The following is an 18,291-nucleotide window of genomic DNA, read 5'->3' as shown; positions in this document are numbered from 1 at the left end:
GCCACAGATAGAAAGAATGACCACGCCACAAGCCGGCGGCTCTAACAGGAAGGCCTGCAGACAGCCTGGAGCTGTGGCCTGTGCTTTGGGTAGGGATAGGGTGCAGAGAGGGTGCAGTGGTGTGGGAACACTTAACTGGCATTTGGGGATGGGTAGCAGGGAGCTGGCAGGTTGAGCTGAGCAGACATGGCTCAAACCCCAGCCCATCAGCATGTGACATGATACTTTGGGCTAGTGGCTCCCTTCTGCTGTCTGCTTCCACCTCTGTGCAGTGGTAATAAGAACAGGCCTCCCTCCTGTGGTTGCCTTGAGGAGGAAATGCAGATGTGTGGGCTCACTGACCTGGTGCCTGGCCCACAATCTGCCCCAAACCCCAGGAACTGCTGTGATTGATTAGCATTCCTTCTCCCATGGTCATGGTCATGATTTAAGAATAAAGAGAATTCTGTCTGCCAGAGAAGAGTAGGGGAAGGGCATACCTGCAAAGGGGACAGCCTGTGCTGAGGCTCAGAGGTGTGAAATGGCAGGGAGTACGTATTAGTCTCTTATCTCATTGCTATAAAGAAATACGTGGCTGGGTGCAGTTGCTCACACCTGTAATCTCAGCACTATGGGAGGCTGAAGCGGGAAGATGGCTTGAGCTCAGGAGTTCGAGAGCAGCCTGGGCAACATGGCAAAACCTCATCCCTACAAAAAATAAAAAAATTAGCTAGGTGTGGTGGCTCTCGCCTGTAGTCCCAGCTACTCAGGAGACTGAGGCAGGAGCATCTCTTGAGCCCAGGAGGCAGAGTTTGCAGTGAGCTGAGATGGTGCCACTGTATTCCAGCCTTGGTGACAGAGAGAGAGAGAGAGAGAGACCCTGTCTTAAAAAAAAAAAATGAACAAACAACAAAACAAAACAAAACTGGGTAATTTATAAAGAAAAGAGTTTTAATTGGCTCACAGTTCTGCAGGATGTATAGGAAGTATAGTGGCCTCTGTTTCTGGGGAGTTCTCAGGAAACTTACAATCATGATGGAAAGGAAAGGGGAGGCGGGCATGTCCCATGACAACAACAGGAGCAAGAGAGAGATGGTGGCGGGGCGGGGGTATATTTTAAAAAACCAAATCTCATAAGAACTCACTCACTCTACAGTACCAAGGGGGGATGGTGCTAAACTAAACCATGCGTGAGAACTCCGCCCCTGTGATCCAGTCACCTCCCACCAGGCTCCTCCTCCAACACTGGGGGTTACAATTCTACGTGAGATTTGGGCGGGGACACAGATCCAAGCCATATCAGAATATCAGGAGATGGAAGGTAGACAGGAGGCTGGAGAGGTGGAGAGAGGCGGGAGCTGATGGTGGAGCTGTCCATGGGCAGAGCCAAATCAGACAGCACTTGGTATTTTACTGTTTTTCAACAGATAGAGGCCAGAAGGTACTAGAGGGTGCGGACAGGGTGGTCAGGGAGGATCGGAGGTGAGCCTTGGGCAGGAACCCAAGTTAAGTGCAGCAGTGAGCTGTGCTGATGTAGGGGCAGAGGTGCACTGTTAACACAGAGAGGGTGGGTGGCAGTGCCTCAGACTCTTCCTGGCATACGGCAGGTGCTCCAGAGTAGCTGCTGCTGTTGCTGCTGCTATTAATAGGAGTAGGAATAGTGTTGTTCTGTGTTCTAACAGAACAATACAAACATTAAGACCTAAGGTTTGCTACTGTCACTGAGGCTTATCGTGGTAACAGACAGATGGCATTGTCTCCATTTTATGGATCAGCAGACTGAAGCTCTGAGAGATGGGGGACCCACCCAAGGGTACACAGCTGGTAAGCACCTCCACGAAGCGTCTCTGAGCCATCGCTCTCTCTGCAGGAATGCTCTCCATATGCAGCCCACCTCTATGACGCTGAGGACCCGTTCACACCCCTGCGCACGGTGCCCGGGCTCTGCCAGGACTACTGCCTGGACATGTGGCATAAGTGCCGGGGGCTGTTCCGTCACCTCTCAACCGACCAGGAGCTTCAGGCGCTGGAGGGCAACCGTGCCAGGTTCTGCCGCTACCTGTCCCTGGATGACACGGACTACTGCTTCCCTTACCTGCTGGTCAACAAGAACCTCAACTCAAACCTGGGCCATGTGGTGGCCGATGCCAAGGGCTGCCTGCAGCTGTGCCTGGAGGAGGTGGCCAATGGGCTGCGCAACCCCGTGGCCATGGTCCATGCCAGGGATGGCACCCACCGCTTCTTCGTGGCCGAGCAGGTGGGGCTGGTGTGGGCCTACCTGCCCGACCGCTCCAGGCTGGAGAAGCCTTTCCTGAACATCAGCCGGGCGGTGCTCACCTCGCCCTGGCAGGGTGACGAACGTGGCTTCCTGGGCATTGCCTTCCACCCCAGCTTCTGGCACAACCACAGGCTCTACGTCTACTACTCAGTGGGTATCCGCACCAGTGAGTGGATCCGCATCAGCGAGTTCAGGGTCTCTGAGGATGATGAGAACGCCGTGGACCACAGCTCTGAGAGGTGGCTTCCTTGGGGAACCTGGGCCTGGGTGGGGGCAGGTACCCATATGCACTGGTGTGACTGTACCAGTTGGTATCCTGTTCTCAAATACTGTGAATATATATATATATATTTTTTGAGACAGAGTCTCGCTCTGTCGCCCAGGCTGGAGTGCAGTGGCCGGATCTCAGCTCACTGCAAGCTCTGCCTCCTGGGTTTACGCCATTCTCCTGCCTCAGCCTCCCGAGTAGCTGGGACTACAGGCGCCCACCACCTCGCCGGGCTAGTTTTTTTGTATTTTTTAGTAGACGGGGTTTCACTGGGTTAGCCAGGATGGTCTCGATCTCCTGATCTCGTGATCCGCCCATCTCGGCCTCCCAAAGTGCTGAGATTATAGGCTTGAGCCACCGCGCCCGGCCCTACTGTGAATATTTAACACACCTGGTATGGGTGCTGAATTTCATGCTTTGGGGCCTGGGGAAGGACAGTTTTGCAGATCAGACCTCATACGGGGATCATATCCAAACCCCTCCATCTGGCCTTCGAGGCCCGACATTTCTGCACCAGCTCTTTTGTTTCAGGCACTTCATTTCATCTGATTCTCCTAAAACCCACTGAGGCTAGTATTATTTTTCCCATTTTACAGATGAGAAAGTGGAGGCTTAGAGAGGTGAAGTGTTGGGTCACATGGGGAGGGAGCGTCAGAGCTGGGAGCCCACCCTCTGACCTCTGCCCCAGCCTGCCTCACTCCGGCCTGAAGGTGCCATTCTTTTTTTTTTTTTTTTAAGACAGAGGCTCACTCTGTTGCCCAGGCTGGAGTGCAGTGGTGCAGTCTCTGCTCACTACAACGTCCACCTCCCAGGTTCAAGCAATTCTCCTGCCTCAACCTCCCCAGTAACTGGGACTACAGGCGCATGCCACCATGCCTGGCTAATTTTTTGTATTTCAGTGGAAACGGGGTTTCACTGTGTTGCCCAGGCTGGTCTTGAACTCCTGAGCTCAGGCAATCTGCCCGCCTCGGCCGAAGGTTCCATTCTTGAGCCCCACTGGCTCCTTTTTCCCACCCGAATCCGCTGCCCCAGGGAACTTGCTCTCCTTCCTGCCCCTAAGTTCTTCTGTTCCTCCTCCGGGCTTCTGCTCCTCTCAACAACGCCTGCAGAGCCTGTGCTCTGTGGATGATTTATGCCCCAACTGTTTTCAAAATGGGTCTGACCTGACCTCGCACGTGGGGCACACATATCAGTCTGAGTTCGGTAGGAAGTAAACCCTGTATCAGGTAACTCAGTAGGTAGAATTTGATCCTGGGAGTCAGTTACTCGGGTTTTAGACATGATGAAAGGGCTCAGATGCGGTGGCTCATGCCTGTAATCTCAGCACTTTGAGAGGCTGTGGTAGGCAGATCACTTGAGGTCAAGAGTTCAAGACCAGCCTGGCCAACATGGCGAAACCCCGTCTCTACTGAAAACACAAAAACTAGCTAGATGTGGTAGTGTCTAACTATAATCCCAGCTACCCGGGAGGCTGAGGCAGGAGAATTGCTTGAACCTGGGAGGCAGAGGTTGCAGTGAACCAAGATCCTGCCACTGCACTGCAGCCTGGATGACAGAGCAAGACTCTGTCTCAAAAAAAAAAGGCGGGGGAGGGGGGGCAACCTGGGGAAGGCAGCGACTCTGAGGTCAGCAATTGGAGGAAGTTACTTCCACCCCTTGGACGGGGAGGACAAAGTGAGAAGATGGGGTTATTGGGACCCTGGAGCTGAGGATACCCAGTGGAAGCTGGAACCATAATTGGCCTGGGCAGGAGGAGGTAGAGCCAGGGAGGAGCAGCTGCTGCCAAGAAGCTGCTTAAAGCAGAGAAGTGCTCCTCCCTCTCCAGGCTCCTGCCAATGCAGTCCACTGGCTGACCTCGCTGGAGGCCAGCTAGCTACGAAGCCTGGGAAATGTCATTCACAGGAGCTGACCTCCTGCAGGAGAGAGAGAGGAGGTAGGGGGAGGGCCAGTACTGGGGGTCTGAGGGCAAATTAGCAAAGAACAGCACATTGTGTGTCTGATAAAACTGTAAAATCTTGACACTGAATATATAAAAAGGAGGAAAAATCAAATATGTTAGCTGTGGAGGCTAATGTGAATCTTTATGATTCACAGCATTAGTTTTGACTATGAGCTTCCTGGCAGCCAGAGCAAAAGGAGGAAACATAATTCTCAGGATCTTACAGGAGCCTGTACAGCCAGTTCTCCAAGAGAGACCAAGTTTATCACATGGACCTGACAGAGGGGAGATGGAGGGACAGAATGGATGTGTCTTCAGTGGTGAGACTTTTTTTTTTTTTTTTTTTTTTTTTTGAGACGGAGTCTTGCTGTGTCGCCCAGGCTGGAGTGCAGTGGCGCGATCTCGGCTCACTGCAAGCTCCGCCTCCCGGGTTCCCGCCATTCTCCCGCCTCAGCCTCCGAGTAGCTGGGACTACAGGCGCCCGCCACTGCGCCCGGCTAGTTTTTTGTATTTTTTAGTAGAGACGGGGTTTCACCGTGTTAGCCAGGAGGGTCTCAATCTCCTGACCTCGTGATCCGCCCGCCTCGGCCTCCCAAAGTGCTGGGATTACAGGCTTGAGCCACCGCGCCCGGCCAGTGGTGAGACTTTTAAAAATGGATTCCTGATAAAGACTTGAGGTGGAACACAAAATATACAGATGAACATATTTCAGAGTGGGGGCTCAGCAAAGGTCGTCTGGTAACCTCACAAAGTCAAGCCTAGAACTTGACTCACTCGTGGGGAGAGGTAGGCACAGCAGGCTCAGGGCAGCCAGGAATGAGTGGTTATCCTAGCCTGAGTCCGCTGTCCACTGTCAGTCTCTTCCCAGACCTGGATCCCAATGCCGGGTGGATGACTGAAAGCCTGGGGTTTGGAGCTCTGTATTGCTCACCAGATCATATGCACAGGCCTCACAAAGAAAAGGCCTCCAGTTTCGGCTCTGAAAAGTCAAAGTCCTGAGTTCAAATTACTTGACCTTTCTGTATCTAATTTTTTCTTATTTGTATTGATAAGGGATTAATAGGCTGGGTGCAGTGACTCAAACCTCTAATCCCAGTACTTTGGGAGGCCAAGCAGGGAGGATCGCTTGAGGACAGGAGTTCAAGACCAGCCTGAGCAACACAGTGAGAGCCCTCATCTCTACAAAAAATTAAAACATTAGACTACATGGTGGCATGCACCTGTAGTCTCAGCTACTCAGGAGGCTGGGGCAGGAAGATCTCTTGATCGCAGGAGTTCGAGTCTGCAGTGAGCTATGACCACATCACTGCACTCCGGCCTGGGTGATAGAGTCTCAAAAAAGAAAGAAAGAAAAAGAAGGGATTGAGAAAGTAGTGACCAATCCTGGAAAACCTAAACCACCCTGAGTATTTCAGTCAGGGGAAACTGAACACAAGGATGACTAAGGCATTAGGAGGGCTGGAGAAGGAGAGGAGGAAGGTTAAGTTACTTAAAGACTGATAACTGTAAGAAGCTGCCGCCACTCTTGGGTTGGAGGAACAAAGGGAAAAAGTCCTTTGTGCTGTGGAGTTTGCTGCTCTTAGTACCAAGATGGCTGGGTGGAAACCCAGGGGTCCAGGTTCACCAGCCAACGCTGCTGTCTCTGCAGCCACCATTTCTGGAGGCAAGGTTAGAAGCCAAAGAAACTTGGCCTCTCCCTTCCACCCACCAACACAAACTGGAGGCCAGCTGGCTGGGAAGTATGGTAGTAGGTTTCCTGTAATGGCAGTAAGGGAGGTCCCTGAGTAGAGTGAGTGTGGCGCTGAGTGCACTGCACACCATCCTGCCCACTGTTAGAAGCTGCAAATGAGGGAGTACATAAGATGTGCTCAACATAAGTAATAAGTAAACTAGTGTGGGGGAAGCTATGATGAGGAAGAAACCAGCTGTGTCAGTGACTAGGTTGACAATTTCCCATAATCATAACAGGGCAGGTGCTAGCAGTGGAGAGCAGAAACAAACAAACAAACAACAACCACCAAAAAAAAAACAGTAGACCGAAACTAGAAGACTTGAGTTCTAATCCCAGCTCTGCTACCTATGGGCTGTGTGACCTTAGACAGGTTGCTCAACCTCTCTGAGCCTCTAGGGCCTGCTTGGCACGATAGAATGCATTAATTTTGCTCGTTCTACCTACTAGCTCCTCGTGGAAAATCACTTAATATAAAGGATATGAAAAGTCTTTTCCAGGCTGGGCATGGTGGCTCACGCCTGTAATCCCAGCACTTTGGGAGGCTGAGGTGGGCAGATCACTTGAGGTCAGGAGGTTGAGACCAACCTGGCCTACATGGTGAAGCCCCATCTCTACTAAAAACACAAAAATTAAAAATTAGCCAGGTGTATGGTGGGCCCCTGTGATCCCAGCTACTCAGGAGGCTGAGCCTGGAGAATCGCTTGAACCTGGGAGGTGGAGGTTGCAGTGAGCCGAGCTGCGCTCCAGCCTGGGCAACAGAGCAAGACTCTGTCTAAAAAAAAAGAAAGAAAGAAAGAAAGAGAGAGAGAGAGAGAGAGAGAGGGAGGGAGGGAGGGAGGGAGGGAGGGAGGGAAGGAAGGAAGGAAAAGTCTTTTCCATTGTGAAGAGAGAACGTGATCTTGTTTTGTGTGTTTGGCTCATGCGTGGAAGGCTGAGTTTTAGGGGCCCTTATCTTCCTTTAGGATACTCCTGGAGGTCAAAGAACCAGCTTCAAACCACAACGGGGGTCAGCTGCTGTTCGGGGATGACGGTTACCTCTACATCTTCACCGGAGATGGCGGGATGGCCGGAGACCCCTTTGGGACATTCGGAAATGCCCAAAACAAGTATGTTCAGCTTTTGGTTGGCTAGTGGGTTGGTCTACATAACCCTGGGCTTCTCATACTCTTCCAGAGGGTGAGTTCCTTCCTCAGCCAGGCAATGTAGGGCAGGAGAAAAGGTTCTGGGTCCCAGCTCAGCCTGCATCTAGCTGGGCAGCCTAGGCGAGTCACTTGCCGTCAACAGAGGGGATAAAAGCCCACTCTGCGGGCAGCTTGTCACAAGGAGTAAAGGCAATCGTGGCTGCCCAGGCCCAGGCACAGGACCCTCTGGGCACAGGCGCCTGAGAGGTGACATTAGCGAGCCTCAGGGTAAATGGGATTTTCTCTAAGGTCAGCCTGGCCCTGCTGGAACCCTGCTGGAAAAAGGGAAGGGATGCTCCCCAGGCCGAATGGAAAGTGTGAGCTGGCTAGAGCAGGGTGGCACCAGCACATGGAGCTCCTGTCCCAGGGTTCTTCAGGAAGACCCAGATGTCAACGTGTAGTCTTGCTCTTTTACCCATTTCCTGGCTTGAGCAAACGAGCTCAAGATCTCATTCCATTACTTATGCACACACACACATACACAAATATGCATACACACACATATACACACATACATACACACAAACACACACATGCACACACTACATATACACAACACACACATATACACACATACACGTGCACACACATTCACACATGCACATATGCACATACTACATACAATACACACACATATACACACATACATCCACACGTACACACACATATACACACATACATACATACACACAAATACACACATCTACATACATACATTCACAACATACACACACACAGTCTTGTGAGTGTGACCAGGATGTCCAGGAGTCTCAAGTCAGCCTCCCCCATTCCCTTAGCCAAAATGATAAAACCTTCCTCCGCCCAGGAAGTAAAAATAGCAAGTGCAAGTATGATGTTGATTACAGTAATTAAAGTGCTCACAATTTGTGAATTGTGCTTTCCTATGTAACAGTGTAAGTATCATCCGAGCTTTCTCACATTTGGGATGTGTTTAGAGATGAAGTTGAGAAAATAGAAATTAAGGATTAGTGGATAATTGGACAGAACTTAAAAACATTATTTTGCTGCTACGAGTCGTGCCCACTTAGATATCGAATCCTGGTGTGTGGTGCGTGGGCTCAGGGCTGTGATCTGGATGGTGCTCAGCAGGCTGGAGTGTATGAGAGGAATTTACAGGGGAAAGTGGAAGGCCAGCAACAGGGGCTTGATCACAAGGAATATATTGGGTGGGAGCATTTCACCACCATGAAAGAGGACACTTGTGTGCTGTCCCTACTGATAAGGGAAAGGTGTGGGTGCGAATGCTATGTGAGGATGATGGAATACAGCTTCACAAATCCCGCTTTGAAAAGCAAACCAGAGGGAGGGTACCAAAGTGTTAACCGCAAGGGAAACTGATGCATTAAGTCGGTGCATCAAAAACCACAGATGAAAAGGGTATGTTCTCTGCACTGTCTTTAAGCACGTTACAGATTTTTCCCATCACGCGTCACTTTTGTCATGAGCTATCCCCCTAAGCTGCTTGTAGCTTAGGGCTGCACCCCTCTGCTCTCTCCCCCTCCCCTACCAACCTGCACTCTGGTGCACTTGGCTTTGATTGCAATCTTTCATTCACTGACTCTGCAGACACTTAATGGTCATCTACTATGTGCTGGTCACATTGCCAGGTACCAGAAGAAAACTGTAAATACAAGTCATTTTTCTAGTGGAATTTTCACCCTATACCACAGTCCAGGAGGAGTGAGTGGACTGAGCGGGACCACTCTACTATTACAGTTGAGGACACCCACATTGCACAGAGTGTGTGGTAAAGAGCTTGAGTTTCTGGGCCCAGGCTGTCTGGGCTGGATCCCAGTGGTGCGGCAACTAGGCAACGTTATTTGACCTTTCTGAGCTCTGCTGCCACATCTGTAAAGTGGGCATCATACTAGGAGCCGCCTACCTAAACCACTGTTGTGAGGACAAGACGAAATAGATGATGTGTTGTGTCCAACGCATGGGACAGACCTGGCGCTCAGGAAGGTGGAAGATGCATGTTGAGTGAATGAATGAGGTTACCCGGCTGTAAGTAGCTAAGGAGGAAATGCATCCCAGGGTCTGTGATCCCACAGCCTAGGCTCACCCTGCACCTGGCTCAGCGGTCAGCCGGCGCGCCGGCACCTGCCCCGCGGAGCCGGTGCGCCCTGGCGCAGGGCGACCCCGAGCCGCGCCCTCTCCCACTCCGCCCGCAGGTCGGCGCTGCTGGGCAAGGTGCTGCGCATCGACGTGGACCGTAAGGAGCGCGGCCTGCCCTATGGCATCCCGCCCGACAACCCGTTCGTGGGCGACCCCGCCGCGCAGCCCGAGGTCTATGCCCTGGGCGTGCGCAACATGTGGCGCTGCTCCTTCGACCGCGGCGACCCCGCGTCCGGCGCGGGTCGCGGGCGCCTCTTCTGCGGCGACGTGGGCCAGAACAAGTTTGAGGAGGTGGACCTGGTGGAGCGCGGCGGCAACTACGGCTGGCGCGCGCGCGAGGGGTTCGAGTGCTACGACCGCAGCCTGTGCGCCAACTCCTCCCTCAGTGAGTGCCCGCGCCCCAGGGACCCTGGCCCCGGATCCACCCCCACCCCACCCCACCCCACGTGCCGTGCCTCAGGGCCTCCCTCGGAGACCGCGCCCCGGAGATCCCTGACCCTGGATCTGTCCCCGGCCCCACTCTATGGGCTGTGCGGCAGGGCCTCACTCGGGGACCACTCGCACCCCAGGCACCCCCTGACCCTGGATTTTCCCCCACCCCAACTCCACGGGCTGTGAGCCAAAGCCTCCCTCGGTGACTGCCCTCGCCTCCACCGGGAGCCTCCCTGTGCCTTGGAGGCCTCCCAGCAGCGCTCTTGAGTTTCTCCTCGCCCCATCCCCATCTGGCACCCCTGCAGACATGCTTTCCACCACGCCAGTCCTGCTGTGGGCACGCCCCTCCCTCCGTGGTCGCCCCGCCCCCGCGGAATCCCTTCGAAATTCTCCTGACAGATGAACCTGTCCCCGGCGGGCTCACCGCAGTTTTTCACCCTCCCACCCCGCAGATGACGTGCTGCCGATTTTCGCCTACCCTCACACGATTGGCAAGTCGGTCACAGGGGGCTACGTGTACCGGGGCTGCGAGTACCCCAATCTGAACGGCCTCTATATTTTTGGGGATTTCATGACCGGGTAAGTGACCTAGTGCCCTCATGCCCCTGGCTGCTGCCACTGGCTCCTTGGTAAAGAGGAGTGTATGTATGCGCCTGTTCCTGCACATGTGCCTTGCTGCTCTGACAGGGACCCCCAGGTGTGGGCCGGACACCCACATCCACCCCGTTTTCTCCTGAGATGTATGCTGAGCCTTTGTTGCAGGCCTCAGTAACTCTGTGATAGACACACAACTCATGGCATGAAAGACTGGAGGCTTGCTTAAGTGCGGGTCCGGTGGTCCTCCTGTCCCTCCTCAGAACCATGGGCTCTGGGCCTGACAGCAGTTCTAATGGGCAGGAGGGCAGAATATGAATAATTTCCTGGACACTCAGGGCCACCCTCCTCCTGGGGAAGCCACAGCTTGTCACTGCAACAGCTGATGGGGGCCTGGAGCCCTACCCCATCCTACCCCAGCCAGGACTGCAGGGAGCTCGCAAAGGTTGAGAAACTAAGACCCGAGAGGACAATGGCTGCCCACCGACCCCCTAATGGGGAGAGGAGGAGGTGGGGCTTTTGTGGTCTTGGAGCCTTGCTGCCTTGTCCCCATGCTCTAGGGCGGCAGTGCCACCCACTGAGACCCTGGTGTGGGAGGAGGATGAACCACATCCCAAATAGGTTTGATGGGGGAGGGAAACCTATATCACACCCTCCTGTGAGTCAGGCTCTGTCCCCAAGGGCGCTTGTGGAGCCTCATGACCACTTTGTTGTCCCATTGTACAGAGGAGAAAGCTGAGGACTAAAGAGGCCCAAGGGCAGGCTGAGACAGCCTGGTCTGAACCCTGGCTCACTTACTGGCTGGGTGACTTTGAGCCAGTTACCTCACCTTTCCTTATCTTCAGCTACCTCATCTGCAAAATGGAGATGATCATAGTACTTGGCCCGTAGGGTTGTTTTAAGGACTGAATCAGTTAATACATAAAAATCACTTAGAATCTAGTGAAGAAAGAAAGAAAGAAAGAGAGAGAGAGAGAGAGAAGGAAGGAAAGGAAGGAAGGAAGGAAGGAAGGAAGGAAGGAAGGAAGGAAAGAAAGGAAGGAAGGAAAGAAAGAAAAGAAAGAAAGAATATGTTTAATATTTGGTGATTTTTGTTTTTTGTTTTTTTTTTTTTTGAGATAGGGTCTCATTTTGTCACCCAGGCTGGAATGAAGTGGCATAGTCTCAGCCCACTGCAGCCTCCACTTCTCAGGCTCAAGCAATCCTCACACCTCAGCCTCCTGAGTAGTTGGGATTATAGGCGTGTGCCACCACGCCTGGCTAATTTTTGCATTTTTTGTAGAGATGAGGTTTTGCTCTATTGCCCAAGCTAATCTTGAACTCCTGGACTCAAGTGATCCTCCTGCCTCGGCCTCCCAAAGTGCTGGGATTACAGATTCAGGGCACGGTGCCCAGCCTGGTATTTCTTAATTATTTCCATGCAACCTCCTCTGACAGCAACTGAATAGGGTTCCTAAGGAGAGGGCATAAAGACATGAAGATGGCTGAAGCTGGTGGGAGAATTCTGATTTTTGTCCAGTCTGCAGCCTGGAGCTGAGAGAGATACCTGACCTGGGCCCCTGGAAGTTGGATTCCTCTCCCAGATCCACCCCTTCACCTGGGACCCAGCTTTCTCATCTGGAAAATGGGTGTAGATGAAGCCTCTGTTTTTACCCCTGATTGTCCTTTCTCCCTTCTATCCTTCCCAGGAGGGCCTAAGTCTCCTGACCACAGAAATTCAACTAATTTTGCCAGTATTTCCCCAGCCCCTCTGCTGGGTTAGGCAAGAACCAGGATGACAGAGATGAAGAGGACCCCTAGTACCCGAGCCAGGGAGACAGACCCATTCAGTCCACTGCACTGCAACCTCAGAGAGCCTGTGCACAGTGTAGGGGAGCTCAGCATGGTGGCCTTCAGGGAGAGCTTCACAGAGGAGGGGACATCTCTAAGCAGGACCTGGAAGTATCAATAGGTGATTGACAATCAGCGATGGGAGTAAGGAGTAAGGTTAGCATATTCCAAAGACGTTGAAGCTCCAACGCTTGGCAGGTTCTGAAACTGGTGAACGCTTGAAAGCGCTGTTCCCTCTGCAGGATCCAGTGAGCTGGATTGCATTCAGGGGGCAGTAACCAAGCTGGTCTTGTTCATTCCTGTGAGTTTCTGGTAGGTGCTTGGTGAAGATTGCACACAATGATGGCTTCATGGATGTACCACATGTGCAGTCACACAGGGCCCCATGCTCAGAAAGGTTCACACTTGATCTCATGCTCTGAGGTCACCATCTTGAATTCTTAATATGTTTTGAACAAGTGGCCCTGCATGCTCATTCTGCACTGGGCTCTGTGAATTTTGTATGGTCCTTGCATGGATCAGTGGGTGAATGGATGAGTAGATGGATGGTGGAAGGATGGAGGGAAGGAGGGAGAGAGGGAGGGAGGGTGGGAGGGTGGGATGGATGGATGGATGGGTGGGTAGGTTCCCCTGGGTGCCATGCCAGGCATGGCCTCACAGTTCATCTTGCATTGCAGGCGTCTGATGTCCCTCCAAGAGAACCCAGGGACAGGCCAGTGGCACTACAGTGAGATCTGCATGGGCCATGGCCAGACCTGTGAGTTCCCAGGACTCATCAACAACTACTACCCGTACATCATCTCCTTTGGGGAGGATGAGGCCGGTGAGCACTCCTGAGACCTCTCCTTGCTGGTTGCTCATGCCTGGGACTGGTCCTCCATCCTGTGGTCCTTCTGGTCTCTGATGTAGGGGAAGGACCATACAGGCCTGAAACTAGTTCCCTAGTTTCCTGGGCTCCAGACTTTGCATGTGCCTCTGTTAGAGAAGAGGGATCCCAATCTAGAGCCCAAGAGAGGGTTCTTGGATCTCACATAAGAAGGAATTGGGGGTAAGTCCATAGAGTAAAGCGAAAGTAAAGGAATAGAAGAATGGCTACTCCATAGACAGAGCAGCCCAAAGGGCTGCTGGTTGCCCAGTTTTTCTTTTTTTTTTTTTTTTGAGATGGAGTCTCACTCTACCGCCCAGGCTGGAGTGCAGTGGCCGGATCTCAGCTCACTGCAAGCTCCGCCTCCCGGGTTTACGCCATTCTCCTGCCTCAGCCTCCCGAGTAGCTGGGACTACAGGCGCCCACCACCTCGCCCGGCTAGTTTTTTTGTATTTTTTAGTAGAGACGGGGTTTCACGGTGTTAGCCAGGATGGTCTCGATCTCCTGACCTCGTGATCCACCCGTCTCGGCCTCCCAAAGTGCTGGGATTACAGGCTTGAGCCACCGCGCCCGGCCAGGTTGCCCAGTTTTATGGTTATTTCTTGATGATATGCTAAACAAGGAGTGGATGATTCGTGCCTCCCCTTTTTAGACCATATGGGGTCACTTCCTGACGTTGCCATGGCGTTTGTAAACTGTCACGGTGCCCGTGGGAGTGTAGCAGTGAGGACGACCAGAGGTCACTCTCGTGGCCGTCTTGGTCATGGCGGGTTTTAGCCGGCTTCTTTACTGCAAACTGTTTTATCAGCAAGGTCTGTATTTTGTGCCGACCTCCTGTCTCATCCTGTGACAGAATGCCTTAACTGTCTGGGAATGCAGCCCAGTAGGTTTCAGCCTTATTTTACTCAGCTCTTATTTAAGATGGAGTTGCTCTGGTTCATATGCCTCTGACACCTCCTCGGGCGTCTTCACCTCTCTGAGCTCCCGTTTGTTCCTATGGAAGATGGAAGTAGTGGCCCCTTTCTTCTTCTTACCCCACATCACCCTGGGTAAGGTTGCCGTGAGTTCTAGACTAATAACACGGGTAAGCATCCATGCCGGTTAGCCGGCCAGGAAGGATCTGGAATGGTGGAAATGCAGGCAGGTGGTAGAAGAGAGCCTCCCCAGAGACCTCCCCTGGCCTGGAGTTCCTGATGGCAAATGGATTTGGGCCATTAAATGAAGCCACATAATTATTTCAAAGCGGGTGGACACAGCCTTCTTGTCGGTTAGTGGATCCTGAATCTAGGCACTTGTGTTTTCAACACTAGGGACAGAGTGGGAGGGGAGGGGAAGAGGGGCCAGTGGAGACTGGATCCTGCTCCAGCCTCCTGCCTTTGTGCTTAGCCGGAGGATTGTTCCTGGACAAAAGCCCAGGGGCCCCCAGCAGGCCCTAATGGATGCTTATTGGGGTTGCTAGGCAACGCCCACCCAGGGGCCTTTGGAGGGGTGTCCCCTGCCCGGCGCAGTGCCCAGAGCCCCTAGGGCTGAGTCTGGGAAACCTTTGTTGAACTGTCAGAATCTGAATTTCCAAAAAGGCAGCCCCCAACCCCCACAGCCATTCCTAAGTTTGAAAGCCCTTTCTTTTGGTCAGTAGGGGGTTAATGTGTTTTAGAAGCAGGGGTGCCCCTCCCCCACAGAGGCAGGGCCTGGAAGGAAGGTACAGTTCCCAAAAGGCCATTCCTCAGCCCTCTGACTGACACCCGAGTGTGGAAAACCAGAAGGAGGCACCAGTGAGACTGGTGGCCCAGGGACAGTTCTGGCAGCAGCCTCTGGACAGCACGGAGCCCGGAGCCCTGGGGTCCAACGCAAACAAACTTTCCCCTGCTCCCGGCTCCTGCTGCTTCTTCTCTAATTGTTCCAACACTTGCAAATTACAAAATGAGTACCTCTGCTGGCCCAGTGTGCTCCAGGGACAGTCCACACCACAGAGACCAGGAAGGTGGTTCAGTGTCCCACCAAGGGAAAACGTCCCCTTTGCCCTCTGAAAGTTCATGGAACTTTTTTCCTCCCCCCCCAACCCCCGACACAGAGCTTGGCTCTTGTTGCCCATGCTGGAGTGAAGTGGTGCAATCTCGGCTCACTGCAACCTGCAGCCTCCACCTCCCAGGTTCAAGCGATTCTCATATCTCAGCCTTCCAAGTAGCTGGGATTACCGGCACGCGCCACCACACCTGGCTAATTTTTGTATTTTTTTAGTAGAGATGGAGTTTCACCATGTTGGCTAGCCTGGTCTCAAATTTCTGACCTCAGGTGACCCCAACGTGCTGGGATTACGGGTGTGAGCCACCACACCCGGCCAAGAAATTGTCCCTTTTTATTCTCAGGTACAACAAAGTATGGGCAGCCGTGTAGAAATGTGATTGGACAAAAAGGGCCTGAGCTCATGCTGATTGAGTGGGAGAGCCAGCACGGCCTGTGTGTCTCGATTCTTCTTGGCCTTTCTGTGCTTGCATGGCTATGGGGCTCTCTCTGGAATGGGAGTCTGATGGCCTGCAAATGGGTCAAACAAGTCAGATCATCTCCTCCTTCTTTATTTTAGAGGCAGAGTCTTGCTCTGTCATCCAGGCAGGAATGTGGTGGCGCCATCGTGGCTCACTGCAGCCTCAAACTCCTGGGCAATCCTTCTGCCTCAGCCTCCCAAGTAGCTGGGACTACAGGCTCATGTAACTGTGCCTGGCTATTTTGTAAATAGTCTGTAGAGATGGGGTCTTGCTGTGTTGCCTAGGCAGATGTGGAACTCCTGGGCTCAAGTGATCCCCTGCCTCGGCCTCCCAGAGTGCTGGGATTACAGGCATGAACCCCCATATCTGACCCAGATAATTTCTTTGTTGTTGCTATTGTTGTTGTTGTGGGGTTTTTTGTTTGTTTGTTTGTTTTTGAGACAGGGTCTCGCTCTATCGCCTAGGCTGGAGTGCAGTGGTGTGATCTTGGTTCACTGCAGCCTCTGCCTCCCAGGTTCAAGCGATTCTCATACCTCAGCCTCCCGAGTAGCTAGGACTACAGGTGTGCACCACCATGCCTGGCTTATTTTTATATTTTTAGTAGAGATGGGGTTTCGCCATGTTGGCCAGGCTATTCTCAAACTGCTGACCTCAAGTGATCCGCACGCCTCGGCCTTCCAAAGTGCCAGGATTACAGGTGTGAGCCACCATGCCTGGTCTCAGATAATTTCTTTATGGCCAGTTTTACACAGAAAGGTTGGGGGAGAGTTACAATAATATTTTCAGGTTCTATGACTGGCTTTGGGGGAAATGTGTGCTGGTTTCTATTATCTGCCGTGGGAAAGAGAGATTCTAGTTTCTATGACACCTCAGGGAAGAATAGGACTGAGAGACAGGAGGACAGGAGAAGGCCAGAGAAAATCTTTTGCTTTGGAGGCAGCTTCTGAGGCCTTCATTTTGGAGCATTGTTTTCTGAGTCTCAACAAGAGCCCTGGGCGGGCTTGGCAGCACCCGCGGGGGCTCCCTGTGTGTGCAGAGGGTTGGGGGCTACAGCTCCCAGCAGATCATGGCTGGAAGGAGCCTTGCAGTCTGCCTGGTCCAGCCTTGCCATTTTACCAATGGGGAAACGGTGGCTGACTATGAACGCCTGGTTATGGAGGAGGGGCACCATGCCCCACCTGGCCCCTGGACACCTCCCAGAGGGCGCCTTAAGGTTGGTTGGCCAGATGAACCAGGGAGTTCCTCAAGGGGTTGGAACAGAGGAGACCAGGGCTGCTCCTGGTGGCTCACTCCAGAAAGAGGCCCAGAGGGGAGTGGATGGCTCAAGGCTGTCTGACCAATTTAGGGCTGTGCCCATGGACTTCCCAGCAGGGACATCTCACCCGGGGACCCCCACTGCTGCAGGCTGCATCATTACCATGTGGGCCTACAGCCCCTCTCCCGACCTCCCCAGTGGGACTGGTGCCTCTGGGTTTGGGGGTCAGGGGCGTTTGACCACTCAGTGTACTTCTTGCCTCATCCCCCCACCCCATCACAGCTGGGTCTACCCAGGTTACACAATTTAACCCTCAAGTGCCTTCCCTTTGCATTTCCCGAGTTTCCTGTGCCTTGCTTCTCAGACCCCACCCCCATGCAGCCCTCCCTGACTGTACCTGTCCCCAGGGGTATGCTTTTCTCCAACCTGTTACCAAGCTGTCTGTCTCAGCCTTTCTGCGGGGAAACCTCCCTCCCTGCTCCCAGCGCAGCTCAGCTCTCTGCTATCCTTTTACAAGGACAGAGGTATTAGCATGGCTGAACCCTCAGGATGAGTCATGTGTGGCTCGTGTCTGGGCTCCCAGCCACCACACATCCGATATTGGTGTGGGGCTGGGGCAGCAGACTTTCCTGAGTTCTGGTCCTGGCTTAACCATTCACTAGCTGTGTGACTCAGGACAAATCACTTGACTTCTCTGAGCCTCTTTATTTATTTATTTTTTTCTCAGCTGTGATGTAGGAATAACGCAGCCTGTTTTCAGGACATAGATACCCCTGGCAGCAGGGGTTGGGAGGGAGGATTGGAGTGGGAGGAGCAGGGAGAACCTACATTCCCTGAGACAGTCCTCAGCACCAGGGACTCAGAACTCTAACGGTTACATCTTCAGCGCAGCTCTGAGACGGGGAGAAGTTGAAGCTCAGAATGGGGCCATCGCACAGCTGCTGGAGATCACAGGGGGCCAAGCAGAGGGGCTAGGACCTACACTCCCAGCCATGTACGCTGCTCCTGCCTGGGAGGTCCTTGCTGTCAGTAGAGAGACACCCTGGCCTCGAGGACCTGGCAGGGCCCAAACCCCAGATGACGACCGCAATCACAGCTAGCTAATGCTGATTAGGCACACGCTCTGCGCTCTTCAGTCCTTGTAACAGCCCAATGAGGCCTGCCCATTTTAGAGATGAGGAAGCTGAGGCTCAGAGAGCCACATGTGCCTGCGGGTCCCCCGGAAGCAGTCAGTTGGGGAGCTGGGCTGTAGCCCCCTCGTGTGTGCCCAGAGGTGTATGGGGCTGGGCATGAAACCCAAGTAGGTGACAGGGGTGGTG

General features: G+C 53.1%; 1 protein-coding gene across 4 annotated transcripts in view; it reads left to right on the top strand.

Moving 5' to 3' along the window:
• HHIPL1 (HHIP like 1) overlaps nt 1-18,291 on the top strand; it is a 38,721-nt gene that overhangs the window by 6,091 nt on the left and 14,339 nt on the right. For all 4 annotated transcript variants that reach the window (XR_004432281.1, XM_033191365.1, XM_033191363.1 and 1 more), the window contains exons 2-6: nt 1,850-2,496; nt 7,159-7,302; nt 9,570-9,898; nt 10,398-10,524; nt 13,047-13,192. Coding sequence is in view for 3 of the 4 variants with exons in the window: in XM_033191365.1 (XP_033047256.1) it covers nt 1,850-2,496; nt 7,159-7,302; nt 9,570-9,898; nt 10,398-10,524; nt 13,047-13,192 (1,393 nt within the window). In the remaining variant the exon portion in view is untranslated. The remainder of the gene's footprint in view (nt 1-1,849; nt 2,497-7,158; nt 7,303-9,569; nt 9,899-10,397; nt 10,525-13,046; nt 13,193-18,291) is intronic.

The sequence above is a fragment of the Trachypithecus francoisi genome, unplaced genomic scaffold (assembly GCF_009764315.1).
Source record: "Trachypithecus francoisi isolate TF-2019V2 unplaced genomic scaffold, Tfra_2.0 Lachesis_group3, whole genome shotgun sequence".
NCBI lineage: Eukaryota > Metazoa > Chordata > Mammalia > Primates > Cercopithecidae > Trachypithecus > Trachypithecus francoisi.
The sequence above is the reverse complement of the archived record's forward strand: the minus strand, read 5'-3'. Positions and strand labels throughout refer to the sequence as shown.